This window comes from Acanthochromis polyacanthus, chromosome 1 (assembly GCF_021347895.1).
Source record: "Acanthochromis polyacanthus isolate Apoly-LR-REF ecotype Palm Island chromosome 1, KAUST_Apoly_ChrSc, whole genome shotgun sequence".
Lineage (NCBI taxonomy): Eukaryota > Metazoa > Chordata > Actinopteri > Pomacentridae > Acanthochromis > Acanthochromis polyacanthus.
The window spans coordinates 21,795,235-21,823,146 of record NC_067113.1 but is presented as its reverse complement, the minus strand read 5'-3'; the positions used below and the strand labels follow the sequence as shown (position 1 = coordinate 21,823,146).

The following is a 27,912-nucleotide window of genomic DNA, read 5'->3' as shown; positions in this document are numbered from 1 at the left end:
GGTGTTGTTTCCGTAGGTGAATAAGTTGAATTAAACTTTTTCTTTATTGACACTGTATCGGGAAAGTTGTCTGTTTTGCTGATAACAAATACATCCGCTTTAGTTCCTTTGAACAAAATAGCCTGGTGTACACACAAACTGTCTCATAACATACCTCGTACCCATACTGCTTTTGATAATCACATAGTAACACTGTTTGTGAAGAAGGCTGTTGATGCAGAGTAAAATGAGACTCACAAGGAGGATGTGTAGCTGTATTTGATGTTGGTCAGGTTTTGCAAGGATATATATTTGCACTCCGCTTTAATTGTCTTCCACTTCTGAGAGAGCTGCAAATACAAACACCTCATGAAGACAAAAAAAGCGTGAAGCCAACAAGTCGGATGACCGTTAGCATGAAAGTGTAGACAATGTCATGCCTAATGTGACACAGACAAGCACATCATTGATGCAGTGACTTACATTTACATTTGATTTACATTGAAATTTTTCCTCAGTTCTGATGCAAACTTTCAGAGAAAATGTCCATCTTCCCATCACAAATTACAGAGTTTAAATGAATTAAGCTGGATTCCTTTTTGTTCATGTACTGAGATTAATCACACGACGAAACTTGAGCTCCGATGCTTCAAGCGAGCTAGAAGTGAAAATTTAAAGGCCTGGGTGTCATGAACTGCTGCACCATCTCATCTGTGACTTGTTTGCGTCTCTCTTGATGCTGGGCAATCATCGGCTGCAGCGTCTCAATCAAAATCTTCTTCAGTTCTCCTGTCAAGAGAGCTCCACTTGTGTAGTCCTGCAGAGAGAGAGGATGGCGTGAGAGAGCGTGGATGGTGGGATGGTGTGCAGACAAGAAGATGAAGAGGAGGATGACAGAGCAGAGAGTAATGGTAAACAGCTCAAGATAAAGAAGTCCATGTTCGGAGAGCAAGGAGGAAACAGAACAAAAATACTGTAGCATCATTAGCAAAAACAATAAAATATCTGCAATTTGTTCTCCGTTTTATTTTTCTCCCTGACCTGTTTGATCTTCTCCAGCTGCTCATCATCCTCCAAGAAGAAGGTCAAGTACATGAAGGACACATCCACATCTGCGTTGCCACCGTACTTCCTGTGCTCCTCCACGGTGTCTTTTCCTCCCGAAAATGCATGTTTGTTAACCTGCGAGGAACGATTTTAGGACACATCAGTGTCAGATTAAAATAAATCTAAGAAGTATCTACTGACTAGTTGTAACAAGTAGTGGCAGCACCTTGTTTTTGATCTGCTTGGGTGTGTCAGTGAGGAAGATGGAGGAGTTGGCGTCACTGGCGCTCATCTTAGTTTGCGCCCCCTGCAGGGCTGGGAAGAAGGTGGAGTGCAGCAGGGCAGGTTTGGGATAGCCGATCCTTGGAGCAACATCACGGGTCATCCTGAAGTAAGGGTCCTGGGTGAGCAAAAGGACAGATAAGAACAAATATCGGAAACTATGAACTCCTCTATGTATTTTTGTTATGGCTGTGCTGTCCTGACCTGGTCTATGGCACAGGGGATGAGACACTGTATATCTTTTTTGCCTCCGAAGATCTGTGGGAAGGAGTTACTGAAGGACGGAGCTGCCTGGATGGCTGGAAAGCTGATCTTACCTGGAGGGATGAAAAAATAACAAACACGGTAAAGTACCAAGAGACTATTCTCACAATCACACGTCAGAATCAGGATGTTGTGCAGTAAGAACAGGGGGAAAAGAAAGACAACGGCACTCTAAAAGAATTGAGCAAAGGACTGAATGGTCTTTTGTTAAGTCTTACCAATGCAGTCGCTGTCTGTAAAGCCAAAGATGCCTTTAACCTGGTTGAATGTGACATGCTTCTGGACCTTTACCACATTTCTGTAGAATTCAGGGGATGAACTGCGGAGAATAAATTCAAATGAACACATTAAAAAACTAAACAAAGCAGACTGTCGGAAAAGATTGTTTTCTGACAAGGATTTCATCACAAGCATTTTTTTCTTAAAGTCACCCTCCACTCGTAATGCTTGACCGTCATAGCACTGATTGACACAGTTCTTCTGGAAGTGAAGCGCTCTCGAGGCTCACCTATGGTCTGAGTATAAGGTTTGCGAAAAGGATTTTAGGATTTGTGGCATCCTGATGCAACAGGACGTGTGCCAATCCTGGTCAGACAGACAGCTTTCAGAAATGTGATTTCACAAACTGACGCCTGAATTGCACATGCAGCGACATAAACGTAAAGTGTATACATACAATAGTTCAAGTCTTGAAAAAATAATTGCATGGAGGAGCTTTGTGTCATGTTAAAAATTTCCATCCTAGTAATGATAACTGGTTTTGAGAAAAACCACAGTCAACATACCAGTTTTTTACAGCTTTAGACATATTTGGAGATGATTTTTGAGCAAAAATGACATTGCTTCTAATACATCCTAGGAAACCTCAGCAGTAAGGTCTACTGGATTGAGTTTCCTGTCATATTTTACCCCATGTAGTCGAGGTCAGAAAAGATGAAGGTCTTGTTGACATCAAAGCCACAGGCGATGATGTCCTTGGCATTTTCCACAGCGAAGCGGTGGCATTCTTCTAGCGTTAAATCCTTCCACAGATACTTCTCATCGTCAGTCAATTGAATCACCAAAGGGATGTCAAACACATCTTGAAGCCATCTGGAACAAGCAAGTAAAATTTAGTTATAAATTAGAAATAGTCTCTGACCAGTAGTATTAGCTGTACAAATGGAGGATTGAGATTAAGAGATTGAGATTGTTTTTGTCGGTTTTGTTCTTAAGAGACAAACTAATTAAGAACAGAATAAAGATTGCTTTATTTTCTCATACGGACTGTTTAAGAACTACAATTGGTATAGACACTAATGTTTTGTTGATGGGATGATTAGAGCATTGAGGACAGTGTTGAAGGTTTTACTTAAAAAATAAAATATTGTCCCGTGGGGTTCAAAAAACTGTCCAGCTTTGTATGAGAATGAAAAGCTCCACCTTAATCAGATAAGTTAATGTCAGTCCATTGTGCTGATACAACCTGTTTAATTTCTCACTTTTGAGTGGAACATTAATGCAGGACTTTGGCAGTATTTTCATTGTGTGATTTAAATGGTTTACTGATAAAAACAGTTTGAGCACTTCCTCTCCCTCTAACATCAACATTCAGGCAGAGAAAAATTGAAAATAAAGTCTCCAGACACCAAAGCACTAAATCCTGCAGTTGTGTGCTCGGAAAGTGAAACTGAAATTTTGAAAGACAGTTCACATTATGATCTGAATTTCAGACTGAATTCATGAGCACAGTCACAGTCTCACAAACGTTTGGAGAATACTTAGTTTTTTATGTACTTATTTATTCGTTTGCTGTTAGCAAACATGATGATGAACTTCTACTGAATGTTTCCACAGACTGCTCATGTTTCTGCTCTGACAGCGTAAAAGCTCTGCAGTATTTTGGTAGTTTATAGATTATAGAGGGAGAACTCACTTGGTGAAGATAAAGGGAATGAGGTGACCAACGTGCATGGCCTCGGAGGATGGACCTCTTCCAGTATAAAGATAGAAGGACTTGTTCTTCTCGTAGGCATCCAGTACTTGGTGCATATCTCTGCCAGAAACAATAAAAAAAGGGAAATTATTTACTGATTCGCCCTTCCTTCATGAACTCTCATGTTGTCAGCATCATCCATGTTGCTAAACTTTTACTAAGCTTCTTGGGTGGCACAGTGCTTGTAAGACTAGCACATGTTTTGCCACTCAACCAGTTGAGAAACACCTATTAGTATAAGTTACATAACAAAAGACATGAACAAAAAAAATCAGACTGAATAATTATTTTTAATTTCCTAAAACACTGACCTGTGTGAAAAGAAGATTCCTCTTCGTAGGAAGCGATGAGGTTTCTGTCCCGAGACTTTTTCTATTCTGTCCACCAGCTCCTGGTCAATTTTACTGCTGCCAAACCTCACTAAAGACAGACATCTCAATGTTTATTCAACTTTAACTACTGATCACCTCTTTAATCGACTACATTCCAAACTCACTTGAATCTTACCTATGAGTTTGTCGTAATCTACTCCTTTGGCATTAGAGGTGGCAACATTCCATGGATCAACTGTGTCTTCATCATCAGCACCATCTGCTGCCAGCCCGTTGTCTGACATCACCACGTTTTCTGACGGTGGACATCCAGCTTTATAATCATTACCTGTCATCTGTTTGTAGTCCACTTTCAACTTTAGCAGCAGCTGGACAGCAGCATCAATTTCAGCCTGGACAAGTGAACACCGTTATAAGATCACACACACTGACACACCATTGAAATAATCTCAATATATTTAAAAGGGTCAGTTCACCAAAATTATATAGCCATGTAAATGTTTGGTTGTAGCTGACAACTCTTTTTGCAAGATTTCTGTTCTCCCAATAGAATGGAAATTAAGGCAAACTTAACTGCTAATAACATTAGTAATCACATAAAACATAATAATTTCAAATGCCATGTTTATTCCCAGAAATGAATTTTGGATTCCAGCAAGGTTTGGAGAATACTGACATTACAGTGTAAGTAACTTTAAATTACTTACTGACTTATGTCGTGCTGGAGTACATTTTACTGAAAACTCTATTAGAAAAAAGTTATTGGGTAAAATATCTGGTCAGCATGACAAGTCATTACTGTTGCAACTAACAATTATTTTTATTGTTGATTAGTTCTCAATTCATGGATTAGTTGCTTGTTCTAAAAAATCTCAGAAAATTCTGAAACATGTTGATCAACTGTTTTCTAATAAATTATGTACTTTAGAAAATATGGAAAAAAATGTGGAAAGTGTCTATAACAATATACCAAAACCTATGATGTCCTTAGATGTCTTGTTTTGTCCACAACTCAAAGACAAGGAGGAAAGAAACCATGAATAATTCAAATTTAAGGAGTTGGAATCAGAGAATTTCGACTTTTCTCCCTTAGGAAAATTATATAACCCAATTAATCAATTATAAAAAAAATAGCTGTTACAAATCTGATAAAAATCTACTTTGACTATAAACATTCAATTTCCTTGTTTCCCTGACATTGCAGGAATATTTATAGAATATCTACCAAGGTGTGGAGAATATGGCAAATCATCTGATGGTGGATCAGTATATTTTGCCTCATTGTATACACACCATTGTCATATTGCTCAACCCTACTGTCAGTATTTGAACTGAATTTCCTCACATGTATGGGATAGCAGACAAAATATCAACCTGGGGAATCAAATAACTTACTTTCTCTGCTTTAGCTGTTTTCAAGGATCTAACTTTTTCTCCTTGTGCGTTCAGTTTCTCATACAGCTCCATTGGACTCCTGGCTCCTTCCCCGTCTGCTTGACAGTCTGTCATCTTCTTCACACTGACCAGTAATAGTAATACGAGGTTAAAGACTGGTTAAATACACATTATAGAAATTAGGGTTACACGTTCTGACAGGCATTAAGTATAATGTCAACAGAACTTCGGCTTCAGGATTACAGAAACTCCTTCCACAGCAGGTGAGAATATTCCCATATGTGTACATACCACAGCTAACCTGGTGGAGCTAGCTAATCGGTTGAAACTACCAACTATTTAGGCTTAATAAACGCTGCCGCATTTCAGAAAACTGCCCAAAACCTCAGTTTACATTAGATAATAGCGTAACTTCTGAAATTTATGATTACATATAGTGGCTTGCCAGCATACCGTCCAATAGTCTTCACACACAGCTGACAGCTCGCTCATTCAACTTGCATCAGCTTGTCTGATGTGGTGTTTGGGTCAAATTCTTCCCAGGAAAACGAGGTAGTTCATGAGTTCCGTGGTAAATTATTTGGCACAAAAGTGCGACCTTGAGACCACTGTTAAATTCACAGAATATAGATAATGGGTTGTATATATTTTAACGCAATTTATTATTAATTTAACTGAGCATAAATACATTTAATTCTACATTACATGTGTGAAGGGAAGGACCGATATACAAGTTGTTTTCAAAATAAAAGCTTTTACAAATAAAACTGTGTGATATCGAAGTCCAAATCGAAGCATGACTTTTATTCTGAAACGGTGCAGATTTTACTCAAATGTTTTTGCGGGAGGTTGGAGCTGATGTTTGACTGTTTCACTGCTGCGAACTCCTGTAATTTGCGGATTTCTCCAGACTACAGGTACTGGTCAAATTCACTAGGTGAATAGTATTCGTTTATAGTCTACAAAAGGCTTCTAGAGAGAAATGCTAACTACCACTGTTAGCTAGGTTTGCTGTGTTAGTGTCAGTCAAGACGAACATTTGACTCAAACTTGGGGATTCATTGTTAGTATGACAGTGACACACTGTTGGCATAACACTTATACGTACAATAACGTTAATAATGAATATACATTCCCACTGGAGCTCTTAGGTAACTGCTATAGTGAGTTTGCGCTTTCCTAAGGCAGCCAGTTGACTAAGCTAGCTGTTTCTTTCTGTTCTGGCTGTGGTGCGAGGACTGGACCTAGCACGCAGTTAAAATTAATTAGTGCTCAATGCTAGCTGTTAGCTGTAACTTAAAATTCTGAAAAAATACCGTCCTGTCCTTCTTTTGTTTAAACAAACTAGATATACAGGTGTGTCTTCCTCAAATTTCTGCCTTTTCTTTTGGCTGGTGCGTGGAGATATTTATTTAACAAAACATTCGTAAATTTTGTTGTCAAACTGCCAGGTGAAGTTAATTAAAAGTCGAAACAGCTGTTACAACAGATCTCTGTTGTGGCACAAAGTGATCATCTACCATTTTGTGGTCATCTCTAAGAACAAGTCTGTCCGAGACATTGCCCGTCACTTTAATGTCAACATCACCACCATTTACCGTCTCCAGCGTCGATACACCACACAGAGCACCGATGACCTTCACCGAAGCGGACAGACTCTCCAGCTTGCAGACGTCCGATGGCTTGGTTCCTCTCAATTTGGTTTAAGCGTGGAGAGACAGCAGGTCCGATTTGTGGCACTGGTAGCGAGCAGTGACACTTTTTGTGGCACCGCCGAGGTGCCACGGTTAATGCCACTGTGCAGTGACACTTTTTGTGGCACCGCCGCGGTGCCACGGTTAATGCCACATCATCAATGCATTGGTGTATTGCTACGATCCGTTTTCGGTTTTCACACCAACCTTACAAAACGCAACAGAAAATGTTAAGAACACACCATGCTCCACAAAGTACCAAATGCATTTTTGTTTTGGGAAACCAAATTTAATTTTTCATCGGGTAAAAGAAACTTGCGTTTCTTTTGCATGCGAGTATAGTTAAAAGTTTATAGTCACTGGGATGTGAAACCCATCTGTTAATTGTCTTTATGACGTTGTAGTTTCTAAATAAGCATGAAAGTAAACAAGGATATTAGATTAAGCAAACACAAATGGCCTTAACAATAGAAGCAATATTTTAAAGTTAACTAAAGTCATTAATGCCGTGCCTGATTAAACTGTAAATTGGACACTCACAAGTTTGTAGTTACATGAAACATTGAAGTTTCACAAAGAAATGACTTTGGTATCACCATGAATATAAAGTTATGTGTATCTGAATTTGCACTTTACGACTGTTAAAAGCAGAAGAGAAACGCATATAAACTGGAAGGCACATCTCCTAAACAAGTCTGTAACTACCTTCAGTTGTAGGAATTCAAATCACCACTAGATGTCAGCATCAGGCCTCTAATGAGTTAACTTGTACTGTAACTCACCTGATGCATCTTTACTTTCAGTGTCACGTGAAGATGTCTGCATTAGTAGACTATGATGATTCAGAGTCAGAGGATGACTCATTGGATCAAAGGGAGGACAGAGCATCAGCTGTCCACACTGTAGGCTGTGAACAAAACCAAGCAGATGTGGAGTGTAATAACTCTGAGGTAACACCCAGCCCTGGAAGTTTTGCCCCTGACTGGACAGTGTTGGAATATCATGGAAATACTTCAGAAAGAAGCAGTTCTTCAATATGTCCTTATCCCCAGCCACAGAATTACACCGATTTGGAGAGAAAATATTGTAGTGTTGGGGCAGCCGAAGATAAACATTTTAGAGACACTGCAGCTCCTCTGAGCTTACCTGAGACTCAGGGGAAGATGGCACCCCTGCAGTCTCTTCCTTGCATGCCACAGAGCTCCAGCGATGCTTCAAACCCAGCAAAAAGACAACTGACTGCCTCGTCTGGTGTCAGACCGTACATCCCTAAGAGACAGCGATGTGCCACTTCAGTAGAGACAGTGGACCTAAAATACACAGCAGAACAAGGACTGGGGAATCAGACCAGAGAAAGCCAAATTCTCTCGAATGTATCAGCAAAATTGAAGCCGTATCTTACTGAAAAGCCCAGTGCAGCGGGGATCCCCAGGAGGCCACTGATGAGCCTGGGAGGCCACCAGGGCCCAGTCAACACAGTGCAGTGGTGTCCAGTGCCTCATCTCAGTCATCTGCTGCTGTCTGCCTCCATGGACAAGACTTTCAAGGTAATGGCAGCCACAGTTAGACGATTGATGTATAGTGTTACCTAGCCTTAGAACGTATAAAAGCAGGATTCAGTGTTTCTTTAGTGCAAAACTCTGAAGAGTGTTTCAGTTTAATCTGTTAATTAACCTGGATTATACAATTAAAGTAATCACTTGTTGTTCATACTCGTGTTAGGATACTCAGACCTGTAGTTGGCAGCTCCATGCTGTGGTCTTGAGCAGTTTTTTATAGGGCAAAAATCCATTTATCAGTACAGTTTCAGGTAGGTGCCAAGTGCACTGGGGAGGTCTGAGGGGATAATCACTTACCTGACATTCATTGTAATTGGCACGGTGATACAGGCAGAGACATAATATCTGCCCTGCTGCCTCAATTTATATATGTACCACCACAAACCACTTTCTGTAGAATCGTATCTGTCACTGTCAGTTGAATGTATGTCAGGACCCACAGGACTTCCTCGCTCTCGCCCCCCCCCCCCCCCCCCCCCCGGCTTCTCTGTGTGTCTCACTATTTCTGATTTACTGTCCCCCTCTTGTTCTTTATTCACACCTGGAAAACAATCCTTCATTTCCTTATTGTAAAGGTCAAGCATTTCAGGTATCTTCCTACTAGCGACTAAATATTTTTATCCGTGTATGAAATTGCTTACGCCACCAGTATCCTATGAGAACTCGGAATAATTAATAATTTAAATATGAATGAGTTGATTTGCATAATCATACAAGTGCGGCAGTGTGGCAGCCACCTCTTCTGGCACCTGCAAAGGGCTGTTTGGAGCAGATGGTGGAGACTAGCAGGGGAAGGGAGGAGAAGACCTGGTTGTTTGTATGCAAGGATTATCTCTTCTTGTCTATCCCAGACTGTTCAACCAGTTGTTTTCTGTGATACCAGTAGATGGAGGAATGTGAAATTCTTATACTTAGCCGTGAGCATATCTTTTGAGTCATATTACACACTTTAATATGTGGATTTTCAGCTGGTTAAATTCATCACATAACTTTATTCATACCACTTATTCAGCTTATTGAATTCAGGCATTTGGACAGCGATTATTGTAATAGCAAAATAAAATAAGAAATATTAAGTGGAGCTAATCAACAGGAAAAAAATAGCATCGGTTTTAATAATGCATCAGTTTGTGATTTGAGAAGAAATAGTGAGAATAATTGCTGTTTTTTTCTTTTCCTTTTAAAAATCTGGGAGTTTTGGACTGTTTTGAGGGGGATTTTAATGGATAAATCATCCATCCATCCTCTATACACCGCTTTATCCTCATTAGGGTCGCGGGGGTGCTGGAGCCTATCCCAGCTTACTTGGGCGAAGGCAGGGGACACCCTGGACAGGTCGCCAGTCTGTCACAGGGCTACATATACAGACAAACAATCACTCTCACATTCACACCTACAGACAAATTAGAACAGCCAATTAACCTCAGCATATTTTTGGACTCTGGGAGAAAGCTGGAGTGCCCGGAGAAAACCCATGCATGCACAGGGAGAACATGCAAACTCCATGCAGAAAGATCCCAGGCCTACTCTGGGATTTGAACCCGGGATCTTCTTACTGCAAGGCGCAAGTGCTATACACTGCAGCACTGCAGCCCTGGATAAATCATGCTAAATGAAAAATGTAAGCAGGTTTCACCAAATCTTGATGGACGTTTTTTCATTATTTTCCAACATTTTATTGACCAAACAGTTATTTATATAATTTGTTTCTTAATCATAATAACCAGTCATTAGTACTGAAAGTTGTGATTATTTGCTGCATAGCTCTTCAATATTAAACAGTAACAGTTAACTTTGCTTTAAAAGTATATACTTTAAAGTTATAAGACTTTGCCAGAGAAATGGCCTCATGTTCTTTGCTTAACTCTGTTTAATGAGTAAATAGCAAACAATACGATATGCTTCCTTATTTGGTGCAATAATATAAATATCTGCTTTTCTAATATCTGTAGGAATTTTAGTACCATGGGCACCAAAAACAACAATAGACAAATTTTGCAAGGTCTTACTAGTCGATAGTCACTAGAAAATTAACCTCACCATGGAGTAAGCGAACTGCTAGACACTTCTAAAAAATCATTTTCAGCATTTATTTATCTGGCTTTATAAACTTGTTCGCTCATCATGATGATTAATGATGTTTATAGTGAAGCATTTGCTACATTCAGCTTATCAATAGTAAAAAAAAATTGCTGCTTTTCTGTGTCATATGATACTAAACCGAATATCTTTGATTAGAAAAAATCATTATTTTCTTCTCAGAACTGTGCAGCACTGTAATGGATTGTATTTTTCAGTGTTTTTTCCCATTGTAAACACTGTGATTAGGTTTTAGCTGTAATTATTGGCTTTATTATTATTATGTATGATGTATGTAGCTCACAGTCGGTGACATATCGAAGCAGCGTATTTGGTCTTACCAACATTCCAAAAACTCGAATAAAATCAGCGTACTATTATTTTATACAAAAGAAACCACCAAATAACTAAGTCTGTTGATCTGTAACTAGGAACTATTTAGCACTCTTTGTTTTTGAAAAAAGAAGCTTTTGTGATATACAGTCTAGACAATATCAAATTAAACATTGTTGAATACCCATTAACTTTTCTGTATGGTAAGTGATAAATTGAAGAAGTAAAATAATATTTGCAAGGCTGTCTGTGCAGAAAGTTACAGTCACAGATGTGAAAATGCCACTTTGCTTATGTGGCATTGTTTTGTTTTTCCTAAAGTTATGGAAGCTTGTCATACATTATTGCTTTCTTACTGACATACTGTATAGCTATATTTATCAGGGCTTTCAGCTCTGTGACTGCAGCTATTGTTTTCTATTTTGCTCGGCTGAAGACGGAGAAGGGGGCATAATCAATGAAATCCTAACTCTCTCCTCTTTGTGCTCGTGTTTCTTCACCGACGCCCTTCAGGCTTCCGACTTCTCTTCCTCCATCCTGTCTGTCAGACTATTATTATTCCAGCCTGTTTGCAGCTGTTGTCACCATGGCTACGGCAGGTGTAAAGCAGCAGTTTTAAGTTGATAACACGAATACCAATTTAGTTTTAATTACCAAGAGTCATCTAGGAAGGCAGATTACCCCAATGAGTCATTTGCAAGGATCCGCTCTGCATGTCTGTTAAGTGGCCGGTGAAATTAAAGGGGGCGCAAATAAACAAGCACTCGTTTTCGCTGATGCACAAGTCGTGCTTTGTATTGGATTACTGCAACTGTGTGTGCATTGAACAGTTTTTGCAGTGGCGCATATCGTTATTGTTGTCATTTATAAGAGGCAGTGAGGAGATAGAGCTTATGCAACATGGCCCCTTGTCAGACTTGTTATGACTTAGTTTGTTCAGCTTAGTATTCTTTAGGTTTTTGTAGCAAACGCTGATATCATCAGTTGTTTTTTAACAGATTTCCGTGTTGCCTTGAGATGGCAGTGTTTCCCTGAGCCACAAATGAGACGGAGAAGAAGAATGTCCTGTTGCACATTAAATAGAAATATATCTAATACATGTATTCCTCCAATATTTAGCTTTTTGCAATTAATAGCCTGACTTTCTGTCTCCGTCTCTTTCTCTCTCTGTTACTTTTTTCCCCCACCCTGAAGGCATCTCTGGCATTCTGTTTGCTAAACTACTGCCTGTCGGATGGATATGTCACTCTTCTTTGTCCATCTCTCTTCCCCCTCTCCTGTGGGAGCTGTGGTACAGTGCTTCTCAGTGTGCTTCATATGCTGTATAGAGAAGCCATATTTAATAATGAAACGCAGAGGGAGGCAGAGAGGGATCTACAGTGCCCCATAGATCTTCAATGTTCCTCTGTGGCCCAGGCAACGCCGGAGAAGCAAAAATACTTCATCATTAGTGTAATACCTCACGTCCATGGGCACCAGACCAGACCACCCATTGGATTTCAAGCTGGGCTTCAGGGAGAAGCTTTTGTCTGTTGGCATGTCTAACAGAAAATCATACTATTACCAGCAGGAAAACCAACAAAAAAAACATGTCACAATACTTATCAACATGTTTGCCAAGTGATATTGCCAACATTAGTACAATGACTGAAGACAAAAATCAACAATAGAACAGTCTGGCTTCTTAACACCTCCTTCATTAACACACTTTATTTTCACCATGATATGTTCGAACCAACAAGGTGGTGTTGTCGCTGTGTAGTCATGTCTGTAACATTGAACAGAAAGCAGCTGGGCTCTCGTCTCCTCTGCTCTGTCTGTTAGCACAGAAACCTCTGACAATGCAAAACCATTAGAGCCATTACACCCCGCTGGGAATTGATTTGTGGCCCCACTCAAAGGAAATTAGTTTGATTCATTAATTAGAAAGGTTGTTTTTGCTGTTAAATCCCACAAAAAGACCCGATTTGATTGTGCCAGTTTTTCCAGCGACCTTTTTTTCTAAACGGGTTCATTTTGTTTCATTGCAGAAGAATTTTGGTGAGAGTGGCGAAGATTATATCTCTGTTCTTTCGGAAAGTGACAGACTGTATCTAATAGTTCTTATTCGCACAGACACAACTTTTAATGCCGGAGGACACTTTGGATAGCTCTGTAAAGCACCACAGAAAATTTAAACTTTGAAATTCCTTTCCAATGGGGAGTGCAGTGACCTCCAAGTCTGATCTTAGATTCTCAGTAAAGCATTCCGGTTCTTTCTTTTTGGATGTGTGGGAAAGTACAGCATGTCCAGACCATCTGATGTTTCATCTTTTCCACTGCTTCTTTCTCTTGTACTTCACGTTGTTACATCAGGCCATGCAAGGGATGCAGGGTCAATGTCGCATGCCTACAGTACTTTTTTTTTAACCTTTCAAAGAGATTTTTTCTCCTGTATCAGTGATGTAATAAGTCAACGTAACCCACACAGATTAAGCGCAATATACTGATACAATGTACTTTAAAATCAGAATGTATTCCTGCCAGTTCAAGTTGTTCCATTTTCTCAAACTTTGTATTTCATACAACAAATTCAGCGCTACAGAGGCTTTGTTTTGAAGCTTGTGCACAGTCAGTAAAATGACTTTGCCATTGCAGTCTCTGTGTATTTGTGACTTTGGCTTGATGCGATGTACCCATGTCTGGCAGGTGTGGGATGGAGCAGAGAGCGGGCGATGCCTTAGGGTTTACACCTGCCATTCTGGAGCTGTGCGTGATGCCTGTTGGACCCCCTGTGGGCGACACCTCCTCACCGGCTCATTTGACAACACGGCTGTGATCACCGACGTGGAGACGGGTGAGTAGCAGCACTTCTTTTTATAGCTCTGCAGAAGAAAATGTCACATAACAAACCGCTGGAGATACGTTTTGAAGTGTCACTGTGCCCTGAGATCAGCGGAACATTAGCGACAGTTTTGGATGTGTTCACACCACAGTCCCATACTTCTCACCTGTGGTTGTGTACCCTAAACCAGAATGACTGCTGTGTGCCTGCATATTCTCCTCAAATTTACATTTGCTATAATTGAAATTCACTTTCAGCTGCTTTTCATTAAACGTTTCTCTGCAAGCATACCAATGGTGTTGTGGGACAACAAAATTTCTTGGCAATTTTGCTGTGTCTCACTCGTATTTAAAGGTAGTATAGTAATTTATGTGTGAAGTGAATTTAAATTGCCTCAGGCCACAAAACCTGTTAGAAACCCATTGTGTGAATTGCAAAGCTGCCCCTTCTCTCAGTCTCTCACTTCCTCTCTGTAGTTGTGACTCATTTCAGGGACAGCCTTCGAAATCTGCATTTAAAGAGCAAATACATAACAACCAGTCAACTGTTCCACCCCAAAGACTCATCTTAGTGCAGCCTTCTTATCCCACTATGTAAAAGAAACAATGAATATTTCCTATATATATAAAAATTTGTGCTCTTGATCCAAATCAGCTCATATGGTTAGACATTTCAGAGTGTACAGAATTTCCAACATAAATACATTTCTTCAATCACAATGTATCGATATAATTTTAACTGTCCACATTAAATAAATAGCAAATTGTTCTTCTTTTAGTATGTGAGTGTAGTATTATTTTCATTGCTGTATTGTATTTTTGCTATAAAGACCCAAAAACCTGCACTGGCACTTTAGTAAATAAAGTGCCAGTGCAGGTTTTGTGAATATCTGTAGACTGTCTCATTTAGGGATTAGGTCGATTGTCTCAATTAGATTCTATGGAGGCTGCACATCCACTTCAATAGAGATGGTCCCTAAAGTGGGACGACTCTGCTTTTCTCTCTCGCTCTCTCTCTTTGTATTTATCATATAGACAGGTGTAGATGTGCAGTGCATGCTCAAAAAGAAAACCAGGATTCTCACTTTTTACACACCTTTATTTGGAAACATTTCTGTCTGACCTCCACCTTGTGCATTTGCTGGTCCTTTCGTTTGATAATACAAAGCATTTACAATGTGATGTTTACAAAAGATCAGTCATTTGGTTTGCTTTGGAAGTACTTTGCTTTCTGGCCTTGTGTATGTTTAACAATCATGAAAAGATGACAACACCTCATACAGTCTACCAACAAAAGTCTGCAACCTGAAACACAGCTCCACAGCAATGTTTGCAAGCATGAGTGATCTCAAATTCCTCACTTCGGTCCATTTTGTCATCATATGACAGCGAGCGAGTGTCAATATATGCCAAAAAAAGACCACGGAGAGGGCCGACAGAATGAGCCAACATTCAAAAAAACATCGCTTTGAAGGCCCCATGGCATCTACATCTCTAGGGTCAACGCATGGCTGGGATGACTTGCTGCTGTTTGCACTTCCCCTCTCAGCATGTCTGTCAATACTGTCAATAAAGCCTACGGATAATAGTTTGGCCAGCCCATTAAACACACAGGCAGCTCCAGGAAGGAGATCAATAATGGATACATCACTGCAGGAGCAGCCACCATGACCTTATACTGGAACGTCACTACCCATAACCATAAACAAACAAATGCTTATGTGGTTGTATACTTTGTCAATGCATTGCTCGACACTGCAAAAATGGGTTCAAACTGATACCTTAAGAGGAATTTCAGTCCTTTGCGGAGCCCTCGCATATTTATCCCACAGCAGTCTTTCCATTTTTTTTATTCAATTTTATTATTCTTGCTATTTTTACTATTATTACTTACTCACTTGTATTTGACATTGAATAAGCGTATTGTTTCTGAGGATCTGCATGTGTACGCCGGCATGAGAGAGCAATAAGGATGCATTCCTACAGCAGCGTGAGATGAAAAAATTCAATTTAGTTGCATATTAATATGGGAGTTGGGAATTCCAGCACAGTTTCTGCACAATTGTACTGCAGTTTAATGTGGCAGAGCTAAGACCAAGGCACTGCCACTCTAAAACCAATCATATTCTAGCAGTGAAAAGAACATAGGGATTAAGCTACATGCATAATTTCCCTCATAATAATTTAAATAGAGACATAATTATGCTTTGGACCTTTCATCATAGCATGGCAAGCTCCAGTGGAAGCTCCTAACTTTCATGCAGCATGTGTATTAACTCATGATGGGGTTCTGTGAAAGCTTAATGTTTGCCATGTTAACCTGTAATCAGGCTGAATGTGATCTTTATGCTCTTCACAGTAATGCAGAGCCTCTTTAACGATAACAAGGAAGGCAGCTGGATCTCTTCTGTTCAACTGAGCTCTCTTTGCAGAGGTGCACAAGCTCTTAAATGATCAGCAAAAGTCTTATGCGACGTCTGGGTGCTTATTCTACCACAGAATACCAAACCAAATGCTGCACTAATTGTTATGTTTACAGAAAAATGGAATTCTAGAGGCGCTTGTGCATTATGAATGGTGAGTGGGACCATTTTCTTAGTCCATCTTTGCAGTTGTACCTGTGTCCAATTTAATTTGTAGAATCTTATATCCTTTCCCAGCTGGCCACAGGAAGGCTGTCGGGGCTGAATAGCAATAGCAGAGTGAGGGAAGGATATATGGAAGGAGAGCAGGTTAAGAGGCATAATGCAAAAGGTGAAATGAAGAGGAAGAATGCAAGAGAATGAAATGTAAAAAAGCCGAGATTCCAGGGAGTGGAGTAAGCCTAGTTTCCTCTGTATGGCATTAGTATGAAGTGACAGCTGTTGTCCTCCACTTCCGTGAATATCCTTGGAAAACTGATTAGCACAGGTTGGTGGAGGAAAATTCTGCTCATATTTCCACATTCTGTCACAGGCTGATGTGTCAGTTTATGCCTGTTTATGCAGAACTTAACTTTTTGTCCAGAGGCAGCCGAAGGAACATTTAGAGATACTAATAATACATATAGCCAACACTTGAGTGTGCTTGTGTGTTGCCTTTTCACCTTGTTCCTTGCTGTTCAAAATCATATTTGGTGAGTGTAGTAAAGTTTGACATTCGCACAATGAGTTGTTTTTCTTTTAATCAAAAAAAAGGTACATGTGCCAGTAGTGCTAGTGCAGGAATAATTAGTCACACTGGGGATTTGAGTCCAGGACTCATCCAAAGGATTTTTTTTTTTTCTGGTTTTCAAAAAAATAACTTAGACGTTGTGTGTGTGTGTGTGTTTTTTTTTTTTTGTTTTTTTTTTGTCCAATCATGTTTCCCCACAATGTCAGTATTCAAGACTGCTGAAAGCCAATTAACCTTCATTTTAAGCTTGAACCTTTAAATATTCTGTTCTGGATGAAAACTGTCCCCAGACAAATGCAGTAATTCTGCTGGGTAAAATAGTTATTTTTAAAGCTTAAACACAAACTAACCTGAATTTATGTTTCAAAAAAAGAATACATTGAAACTCCCAGTTCTGATTTTTTAAAAAAAAAAAGCTGTAAACTATTACAAAGCAGGATAACACAATGTAACATGTTAGAAATTGCTCTAGTAAAGAGTGGGATTATGTACATCTGTCAGTATGCTCTGCCTGTCATATGTATTTCATTTTCTAATGTAATTTTCTGAATGTATTGATACTGCCAGTCTGAATACTTATCATCACTGAAGGGATCCTATTAATTTTATTTGTTTTTTATTATTGACTATTGTTATTTTTTAAGGCCATTGCTATTAGTGCAGGTTTTTTTTTTTTTGGCAGAAGTGAAAAAGTGAAAGCACTTGATTGTTATTTTACTCACAGCAGACATCCAAGTCAATAATTTGAAATCCATCGGGCATTTGCTGCACGAAACAAATAAAAATGAATAAATAATCACAAATAGAGTCTTACACATCGATGCACTTTTAATAATACATGAATAAATCCACAAAGACTGACGTAAAATCATTATACCTTAACATGATTAGATTTCTAAATGTCAGTTCTATATTAAACAGAAAAAAACATCCTCCTAACATTCTTTTGAGACTTTTATCTCTCTCTCTGTAGTCATTGTCTTCAGTATTTTTCATTTTTCCTTCTTCATTCGTGCGCTCTGAGAGTTAGCAGCTACTGTGGCTGTATAATCACAGGAGCCTTAAGCTCTGCACACCAGGAGACACTGAATGCAGCAGCACACACATAGAAGCATTTACTCCGTGTGCCAGCGGCAAACGTATCTGCATTTTGACCTACTTTGGAAGCTTAATTTTACAGTGGCAACCTACTCAGTTGACACAGGTTTTGTTCTTTCATGTCTCAGAAAATAAAACAGACCCTTGCATCAAAATATAAAAACAGAAATCCACATTGTTGTGTGTCGATTGTCATATTTCTAACTACATTAATGCAACCCCAAAACTGTAAAGATATTGTTGGGTTTGTAGCACGAGTTGGTGTGCTTCTGTAATGGTACGATTCAGCCAAGGTGAAGTGGGAAGCGTTCCCAGAGGTCTAGCATCCAGTGTTTTGCAGTTTAATGCTTAATTTATTTCTGTTTTTTTTTAAATTGTCCTGCCTCCCTACACCCTCCAGGAATTCTGATTTAATTTCCTAGTGAACATTGCAATATTTAGTAGAGCTTGCAGTGCTTGTGTCATCAGCACCTAATGATTGGAGTTTCCAAATCTCCAAATACATGGATTTTATTTACTCATTTCACTAAGTTGTCAGTGGAACGGTGCTAATTAAACACAGGATCAATGGAACATATTCAGGATTAAGGTGTAGATGAATTTATAATGCAGAATCGTCTCAGAAAATAATGCTAGATTTAGCTTTGTTTAAGAAAGGAATCTGCCTTTGTATCGTTTTGTCTTGATAAAGCTTCTAACTATATAAATGGAGATTTCTCTCACGTGAGAACAGATGTTAATGGTTTCTGTCATTTTTGTCCATTTTTTTTCTTTCTTGGCATAAATCTTTAACATGATTATTATTAACTAAGTCATGAAGCGGACTTGCTATATCAAATATGCCATACAGTGCTGGATAAAGTACATGACATTCTTATTTTATTTCTCGTCTTCTTATTTACCAGAACTGAAAATACGCTTGAAGAAATATATTTAAAAAGTATTGCTTGTTAAGTCCAAATCCATAAAGTTTTCTCCGATGTGGCTTGTGAAGACCAAGTTTTGTGATTCTAACCTTTGCTTATGTGCATTGACAGCACCCTGCTTTGGTGGATCACTTAATGAGGCAAATAGCCATTCCATCCATGCTTCTCTTCGCTCTGAGGGGCTCATCCCTCCTCCCCCAATCATCCTTAACGTCCTCTGCTCTGTAGCCGTCCGCTGTGCGTCAGCTCGGCAGCAGGATCGCAGTTCCTGCAGGACTACAGAGTAAACTATGATCAGGGAGGGACAGATCACTGCAGTCCTCCCTTATCTCCCCTCTCGAGCAGGCTAATTAATCTTGCCTAATTAAAACATGACGAGGCCCTATTTATTATCAGGAGAATGTTGATTTCTCATTGTCTTGCCAAACATGAGTTTTAAATCTCGATGACAGATCTTCTCCGTATCGCTGCGGGTAAGCCAATTAGGCGGGAAGTGTGAGCCTGATGAAATTGCCTGTTAAAATGGATCAAATCAATGCAATCAAATCTGGGAGCGAACTAGTCCCCCATTCAGCGAAGGTCCATTTTTGGTGCAGTTTATTAGCTGTGACTCTTTCTCCTTTTCTTAAAAGGCTTGGTAGGAACATCCTAGAACAAGTGTGTAATGAAGTTCGTTTTTGTCGTGGGCTAACTGGCTAAGACTGTTTTGGATGGGGGTCTTTGTTGTTTGTTCGATGAATTAATGAGGAGCCATTTTACCCTGAGGTGTTCCACTTTGCATAGCCTTTGACAGAGTTGCTGCCTCATAGTCTGGCTTCATTGTTTTCCCAGGAAACTAATTTTTGGTCGCACTCTGTCAGGCTTAATTATTTTTATGCCCCTCAGTGTTTTTGTTTTATGTTTAAGTATGACATTTTTAAATTGATTTAGATAAAGCAGCCTCTAGCCAAAACATTGTTTTATACTCTGTTTCTCTTCTCTACATCACAACATCTTTCTTGTTTGTTTGTTTTTTCTTTTTCAAGTGAAGTTTAAAACTTCTCAGACCCTGACATGTGCAGTGTGATGTCCCTCTGTCTGGAAACGGAGAAACTCACACAAAAGTTTGGTAGTTTTACAAATTTTGGTCAGTGTCATCACCCACCATTATTAAAATATGTAAGAAACAGACTGTTGTCGGGCATCCAGTTTCAGTTCATTGCAAGAAACTCTCCACAGTCTTCTGAAGTTTCTTGTTTTAAGTTAGTTTCTTAAAATAATCTTATGCCCAAATGATCACGGAAACTTCTTCTTCCTCCACATCCTTCATGAAAATCAGACGGTGCACGTTGGGAACACTGTCTTTGGCAGCGGCTTACCGCTAGATTTACTGTATCTTTTATTAGGCGGCTTGTTTTCGAATCACGCTGTTTATCAGCAAAGGCGATGGCACATTTTAATTACACACACTGTTTACTGCACAGAAATCTAATGGGTGCTTCATAAGGACGATTGGATTCTCAGTCTGTGCTCAATTAATAAACCAAAGAGAAGTTTCAGGGGTATTTGCATCTCGCTGGTTAATGTAGTTGAAATTTATGATCTGTTTAGTTTAGTTGTGATAGCTGGGAAAGACAGAATACCTCATCAACTTCTCAAACTGTAAAAGTTTGTCTTGATTCATTAATTTAACCGTCTGAACCTTTTTAATTCTGTCTGGATATGTGGAAAAATACAGATGTAATGCACTTACTGTTTGTTTGTTGCAGTGGATCACTCTACTGAAAACATACATGCATCTTACAACACTTAAAACTCCATCAGTAGTAGTGAAAATTCTCAGAGCACAGATTGAATAGCAATGTAGTGATGTGGAGTCTGGAGAGGATAGAAACCAAGCAGGGGTTAGAGGTTAGATTTACAGCAGAATAGGCAACATATACAAGTGCAAAGGCTACATGCACTCACATACATTATATCAGGATAGTGAACCTAGACATATCTATGTTTCTTTACAAAGGGTAAAAGTAAAAGCAGTGTTCTATTTGTCACTTATGTTTCCACATGGAAGTCTTCACATTGTCTTAAATGATCAAAATGTCTCCCTACAGAAGATAAATGATCACAGATTTCAGAAATTGTGACAGAGATGTGTGCTATTCTCCACGACTTCATTACTTATGTTATTTAAGCTACCAGTAATTATGAAATTATTTGGGACTTCTTCCATTGTCTGTAATCAGTGTACTTTAGTTTAACTCCTCTGAAAAGCAGAGAATCCCTAGCCTAGCCGCGCTAGACAACCCACGGCAACGAATTTAATTCTCTGCCAGGGTGGGTCTAGTTACCCTCCATAAGGCTCGAGGCTGGATTCTCCTAAAACTGGCCGGACCAATCACCATGAAGTGTAGAGTCAGAAGGCGGGCGTAACGAAGTGACGACAGAGGCGTGACGATTCTGACAGAAACAACCAGTGCACAATGAAGAGTTATCTTTCGACTCGGCTTTGGCCACAGCCCTTAAAGATTTGAAGCTAAAATTCAACTTGAAAGATAAACAAAGGACGACACTGAAGTGTTTCATTGAGAAGAAAGACGTATTTGGACTTATGCCGACGGGATATGGCAAATCCTTAATATACCAGTTGGCTCCGCGGCTCCGCTGGTTGGGAAGCTAATGGGACTTAGCCACAATCCGCCGGTGCTCTCGGAACTACGTCAGCCTATTCGTTGCGTTGATTGGTTGTATACCTACCCAGTTGCTGCAGAGGGATTTGACAGACAACCTTTTAGCCCGCCTCCCTCCCTGTCGAGCTTCCCTAGACCCTTGTGCCGTCAGAAACATGGGTGTAGCATGGCTAGGCTAGAGAATCCCCCCTTGCCCCCCACATTCTTTATATATTTGTCTTTTCATGATTTGTAAAAGTGATTTTTTTTTTTACCGTCTTAATTGTCTCAGTTGATATCTGAAATGGTAATGTTGAAGGTGACTTCTCTGAAAGTCTTGATTTCTCCGTCCAACTACACAGACACCCCAAAGAGATTCATTATGCTTTCATATGAAACATTGGAAAACATCAAATCTTCACATTTTTAAAGACTTAACAAGGAAAAAATACGAACTAGTTGGTAATCAGTTTTGTTTTTTGAAAACATGAATAAAGAAGTTGCTCAGAAAAATGACATTATTTCATATTATTCCTCTTATCACATAATATAGTATATTGAACATACTGTATATCTTATTTCAGATGTAGTAGTGTGCTACCAGACTTAAATACTGACGAACGATGCAAGATGGATTTGTCTTGTTTTTTTTTTTCAATCTCTTCTGTATTTGTTGTTGTGTGCAGGGCAACAGGCAGTGAAATTGGACAACCAGTTTAAGGTGATGTGTGTGGCTCTACATCCCAGCAACCCAGAGGTATTCCTGTGTGGAGGTTACAGTTCAGCGGTCAAGGCTTGGGACTCTCGCTGCTGCAAGGTCAAACTTATTAACCCTCCTTACAGCAGATTTATCATTTTTGTTGACCGCTGCTTGACTTTTCAAAATCTATAGTGGGTTGGTTTGAAAACATGCTTCTTTCCACTCAGTTGATACCAGGCGTAAACTAACCGTGATGTTGGTTTCAACGCCGAGAAAATGAAGCCCGGATTTTGCTACTTCCTTGTCGCCATTTTGGATTTTTTTGGAGCCAGTGACGTAAAAAGCGTCATCAAACAGGCTGGACTGGAGAGCAATTAGGGCAGGATTGGCTGAGAACTCTCTTATCCCGCCTACATTTTACCGCAGAGGCTTCTATTGCTGTCAATCAAGTATAGCCACGCCCCCTGGCTCCGCCAACTTTAACGATTTATTTTAAATTCAGTATTGATTTATTTTAAGATCGGCCACCTGATCTCTCATTTTGACCATGAAAACTAACGGGAAAAAAATCCTGAGCTGGAGAAAATCAGTCTATCAAATTTTATTTTTTCCAAAAATGAATTGGGGTCTATGGAGAAAAAGCTTTTTGGAGCCAACTCTAGCGGATGGCGTGATATTGCAAGTTTTTGACACTTCCGGGTTGGCTTCGATTCTGGAGCCAGATGCTACGTCCACTATATATACAGTCTATGGTTGATACATACGCTTCAGTAACACACTTCAACCAAGATTGTCTGCATTTTGCTTTGCACAATAACCCATGCTGTATTTCACTTGATATTACGCCTACATGCATAGGAGTAACACTACAGGTTGGATCCCTAATTGTTCTAAGCAGATTTTAATTTCATTCGGCCTCCATAAATGGTTCCCGTGTAGCTGCAACCTGATATTGCTATTAAATTTAATGGACTGTTTTATATTATAGTCCTATTCACTTCCTTAGAATCTGAAATCGCACATGACATTTTTCCCCTCTGTGAACTGGATCATTTCTCAGGGGCTTTAGATTTAATACACTGGAGAGATGTTTCTGCCAGTAGATGACTATATGAGTTTACAGAAAGAGCATAGAACTGTCCTCAAAAAAGTAGGTTGTTAATGCTGTAGCTTCCTGACTGCCTGTCAGTCTCAGATCTGAACTGGCTCTGGGTTGAAATTACCTCACTGTCTAAAATAGACTGAGACCAGTTTCCACACCCACGATCACAACATTAAACCTTTAGTCAGAAGTCTGAACAGGAGTCATGAGGTTGCTCTGCTATGCTGTTAAAGCTCATCGATGAGAACAGGTGGTGTCAAAGGTTAAACTGCCCAATATGGAGTAGCTACTAGCTGTCTGCTCAGTAGCAATGAAAGTAAACATGATCTGACCAAACACTCTGTGAAAATTGGATCCTATAAACTAAGAAATAAGATTTTGGTCTAGACTAAGAAATAGGCTCTCTGTAATGCTATTGTAATGCTCAACATTTCAAATCTTCTTTTATAACTGTGCTGTTGTCACTGTTTTAAATCCTGTCTTCTCATAATCTTAATTATATTCTGGTCCAGCTTTATTTCCATAAAAAATGTTGGCCTGATCCAGCTTTATTTCCATAAAAAATGTTGGCGTCCAGTCGCATACTCAAAAAATGGGAGTACAGTTGCTATTAAATTAATCAACGATTAATCTCTTAATTTATTCTTAATTGCTTGATGACTGATTTGGTCCAATGACCAATATCCTATCACTTCCTTTCATTTAAGGAACTTTATTCAAATTGCTTCACTTATTTGGCCATCAGTTGAAAATCACAACCCCTGATGTGAGAAAGCAGCAGATTCTCGCTAATGAAAAGCTGGAGTCTGAAAATGTTTGTTTTTCCTTTGATAAATGACTTTATGCATGACCTAATATTAGTCTATCAGCTCATCCAATTATAGTAATAATTGTTACAAATCTAGATATGACTAGATACATTTCATTTAGTGCTTTTTATATTGCTCAGTGGCAGGCTAAAGGTTTTCCAGTAACTTGTAATCTACCACCTGTGACATCTGCGTTGTCCAGTAAGAACAGCAATAGTGTTTATAACTATGCTGTTACACTGGAAAAAACATTTTACACTGAAAATAAACATTAAAGTTTATATTTCAGTGTCAGAAAAAGGGAACAAAAACTTTGTCAGCACACTTCGATATTTCTATTTACACTCTCACACTCGCACACATACGCACTGAGGATCCAGCCGAGGTATTAAAAGTTCGCCTCATTTGGTTATTGATTGAGGCATTAAAAACTCATCTCCATATATCAAAATTGCAAATTTAAAAGTATTTTGGCTGCAAATAATCCCTCCATGTCTAAAAATGGCTTCGATATAAGTTTACACTGTTCCTCTGTGATGTGAAGATGTGTAAAATCCTTGCTTCTATCATATAACAAAGCCCATATGGACATGTTAACATGGTAAAAACCAATGTGGCTTTCTATGGAGGGGGTCTTTAAATATAAAGAAAGTTATAGTCCTTTGTATTTACAGCAGATTTCAATCGCAGTATACATGTTCTACACTACATTGTTGAGTGAACTTCCTGCCTTAAGGGCAGAGGTCCAGATGTTTTCCTCCTTCTTGTTAATTTTTCCATTGAGCTGAGTGCTTCTGCACTGTGCATCATGGTTGTTTGCAACACTGATTCCAAATAAATGAAATGTGCTACTGAAAAGCTTAATGCTAAGCTGCCTGTACGTGTCCCCGTGTTTGTGTGTTTCCAGGTGGTGAAGGTTTACAAAGCAGGCATCCAGCAGACCTTGGACATCCTCTTCCTGAGAGGTGGTGTGGATTTAATAACAAGCTCTGACTGTGTGAGCAGAGACTCTGCAGATCGCACCCTCATTGCCTGGGACTACCAGACCACAGCCAAGGTCTCCAACCAGATCTACCATGTAAGAAATCCCTGTGCGAGTTAGAGAAAAACACTAGCCCTAAATATATAAACTACTGGTTTACGATGTTAAAATTAGCAGCTAAGAATCTTATATTGTATTCCCCATTTAAGACACATTCCTGAAAATGTGTGAACCTCCTGATGTAAAGTTGGTAATGAGGCATGTGAAACTGGCATATTTTGACAGTTACATAGCGCTGGAGGAGGTCTGCGCTCTACTGACTGCCAACTACTTGCGCTTTTAATAACCTTTGTACCTTTTTTGTATTGAATAAATTCTCATTCCTGAACAACATTTCAGGAGTTGAGCTGAACATTTGTTGTATGGTACAGTAAGTCACAGGAGTCTTATAAAGTCTTCATACTCCACTAATTATGGGGAATAGAGTGGACAAAATAATGGGAACATTGCAATACAATAACATATAACACACAGTGGATTGATGGTATTATAAAACATTTCTTTTGCTTTTTTACTCCTTAGGCCTCTGAACAAGAGCTTTTTTTTTTTACAATTGTAGTCTAGTTAACATGCTGCCGACTTCATGGTTAGCAACAGCAAGAAAAGGTCAAATGATGAATTCATTTTCTCTTCTGAATTTTTCCCTCTATTCTTTTGGCCACCAGGAGCGTTACACATGCCCGAGCCTGGCTCTTCACCCGCTGGAGGACTCCTTTGTTGCACAGACCAATGGGAACTACATGGCAGTTTTCTCCTCCCAGCAGCCCTATAGAATGAACAAGAGGCGACGATTCGAAGGACACAAGGTCAGTAACAAATGTGGCCTCGGGGCTGGGTTGGGGGGTTACACCGGCCTAGTCGATACAGAAAAGCACTGCAGTCGGATGTACACACAAACACAGAATTGCAGCAACGCTCTGCAAAACTATGAAAACGCAGTGAATTAAACCTATGCACACAAATGAGGCATTCAGTGTAACCTAGATCCGACATAGTTGTCATGTAGATCCATAGCCTGCAGTGTTTTTCTCTGCAGCACCCTCCCCCAAAACAAACACACTAAGTACTCTACAATCTTTCCACTGTGGGAGGCAGATCAGTATTTTCCTGTAGATTAGGAACTAAACAATTTTGATTCAAAAAGACAGACAGGACCTTGACCTTGTGTCCTTCAAATCATCACCTCTTGTTCATTCTGTAGGGCTGTTGCATGACAAACATTACATTTCTGAAGCTTGTTCATGTTTTCTGTATCATATACTACTACAGTGACCAACAAGTCAATGCATAAAACAACTTTTGCTGTGATTATAAATACTTTACTAAAACCCTGACAGCTGCAGTAACTAGTAATCATTCTTTTGATGATGAGAAGAAATTGTGATTGAAAATACTTACATGTATATGAAACGACAAGTTCAGGTCATATGTACATTGAAATGGTTATTGGTGTTGAAATAGTGCCTTCTGTCCAAGTGGGAAAGATCCTTTACAGGTGTGATTCCAATTTCAGTGGATACCAGATACCTACTAGAACTGGAATCCAAAAGGCATTTTGAACTTAATTTGAAACATTTAAATTATGCTGGTATGGTATGCGCAGTGACCTGCAAAGCAACTATTCCACTAGCATGTGCAATAACAATACGACATGGCAAAAAACCTTCCATACAACAGAATAATGAGGATGTACAGATTGTGTGGCTAAAGTGCAGTTATATATTACATATATGTAATACAGTTATATGTATGTAACATTGTTCCTTGAAATTGAACTGAATCAGTTTTATTGATATTAAAGTGAGTATAGCCTCTTTAGTTTTGAAGCTGTTTGTAATGGTTCACATTTTTTTAGATTTCCTGCTGAACAAAACAGGATTTATTTTATTGAACGAGCCCCATTCTCATTATTACAACCATGTTTGTCATGGTGGCTCCATTGCAGCCGTCGGAGCCTCAGTGCCTTCCTCTATGGCACCCTGTTGGTAACAGTACAGGAGAGGTGAGGGCTGCTCTCTTCCTTCCCTCTGAATCAACACTATTCTAATCGCATGCATACCTCTGTAAAATTTCCGGCAGCCTTTACTCACGCAAACCAGCAATTATTGTTAATGCTTTAGGTGGAAGGTTAATGCATCGGAAGGGACATCATGTTTTTGTTATAGGTGGAGGGATATGCGGTCCACTGTGACTTTTCTCTGGATGGAACTATCCTAGCCTCAGGGAGCTCCACCGGCTGTGCTCACTTCTATGACTACCACAACGCTTGTATGCTGCACACTCTGCACGCACACAGCCAGCCCTGCCTGTCTGTCTCCCAGCATCCTGTCCTACCTACGACTGTGGCCACCTGCGACTGGACTGGTGAGATCAAAGTCTGGCACTGACAATGGAGCATATAAGTAAATATAGACTTTAAAAGTGGCAACATGGCCAAGAGGATGAGATGGAAGACTGTATTAAACCGAAAACTCACACACGTTCATCTTCAAGACTTTATGTCCCGTAATCTCTTGGCATAAGAAGATAAGAACTTGGAGGAAAAAATGCTGGAAGTCAGCAAATCTACTCTCTATTGTGTCTTTGAAAAACATTTTTTTACACTGTGTATCTTACAAAGCCTTTCTATTTTATTAAAAAGAAAAAAAACACAATTTCAGTTGCCACAGTAACTA

At 39.4% G+C, this 27,912-nt stretch overlaps 2 protein-coding genes across 5 annotated transcripts; one reads left to right on the top strand and one right to left on the bottom strand.

The window, feature by feature from the left end:
- Window positions 1–25: 25 nt before the first annotated feature.
- Window positions 26–7,021, bottom strand: wars1 (tryptophanyl-tRNA synthetase 1). 3 transcript variants are annotated; one of them, XM_022196871.2, is made up of 11 exons: window positions 6,873–7,021; window positions 5,275–5,398; window positions 4,055–4,271; window positions 3,859–3,967; window positions 3,488–3,607; window positions 2,482–2,664; window positions 1,791–1,891; window positions 1,513–1,625; window positions 1,253–1,426; window positions 1,021–1,161; window positions 26–796 (listed from the first exon to the last, which is right to left on the bottom strand). In XM_022196871.2, exons 2-11 carry the CDS (start codon window positions 5,386–5,388, stop codon window positions 638–640), a joined length of 1,431 nt encoding a protein of 476 aa, XP_022052563.1. In that variant the 5' UTR covers window positions 5,389–5,398; window positions 6,873–7,021; the 3' UTR covers window positions 26–637. The 3 variants fall into 3 exon arrangements, with proteins under 3 accessions (XP_022052563.1, XP_022052554.1, XP_051810877.1); XM_022196862.2 differs by lacking the exon at window positions 6,873–7,021 and adding an exon at window positions 5,728–5,855; XM_051954917.1 differs by lacking the exon at window positions 6,873–7,021 and adding an exon at window positions 5,706–5,740.
- On the top strand, window positions 6,056–27,891 carry wdr25 (WD repeat domain 25). 2 transcript variants are annotated; one of them, XM_022196850.2, is made up of 7 exons: window positions 6,056–6,191; window positions 7,772–8,515; window positions 13,628–13,775; window positions 22,271–22,401; window positions 25,103–25,273; window positions 25,903–26,043; window positions 27,403–27,891. In XM_022196850.2, the coding sequence occupies exons 2-7, from the start codon at window positions 7,784–7,786 to the stop codon at window positions 27,622–27,624; spliced, it is 1,545 nt and encodes a 514-aa protein (XP_022052542.1). In that variant the 5' UTR covers window positions 6,056–6,191; window positions 7,772–7,783; the 3' UTR covers window positions 27,625–27,891. The 2 variants fall into 2 exon arrangements, with proteins under 2 accessions (XP_022052542.1, XP_051810876.1); XM_051954916.1 differs by lacking the exon at window positions 7,772–8,515 and having other exon boundaries at window positions 6,076–6,191.
- Window positions 27,892–27,912: the final 21 nt, after the last annotated feature.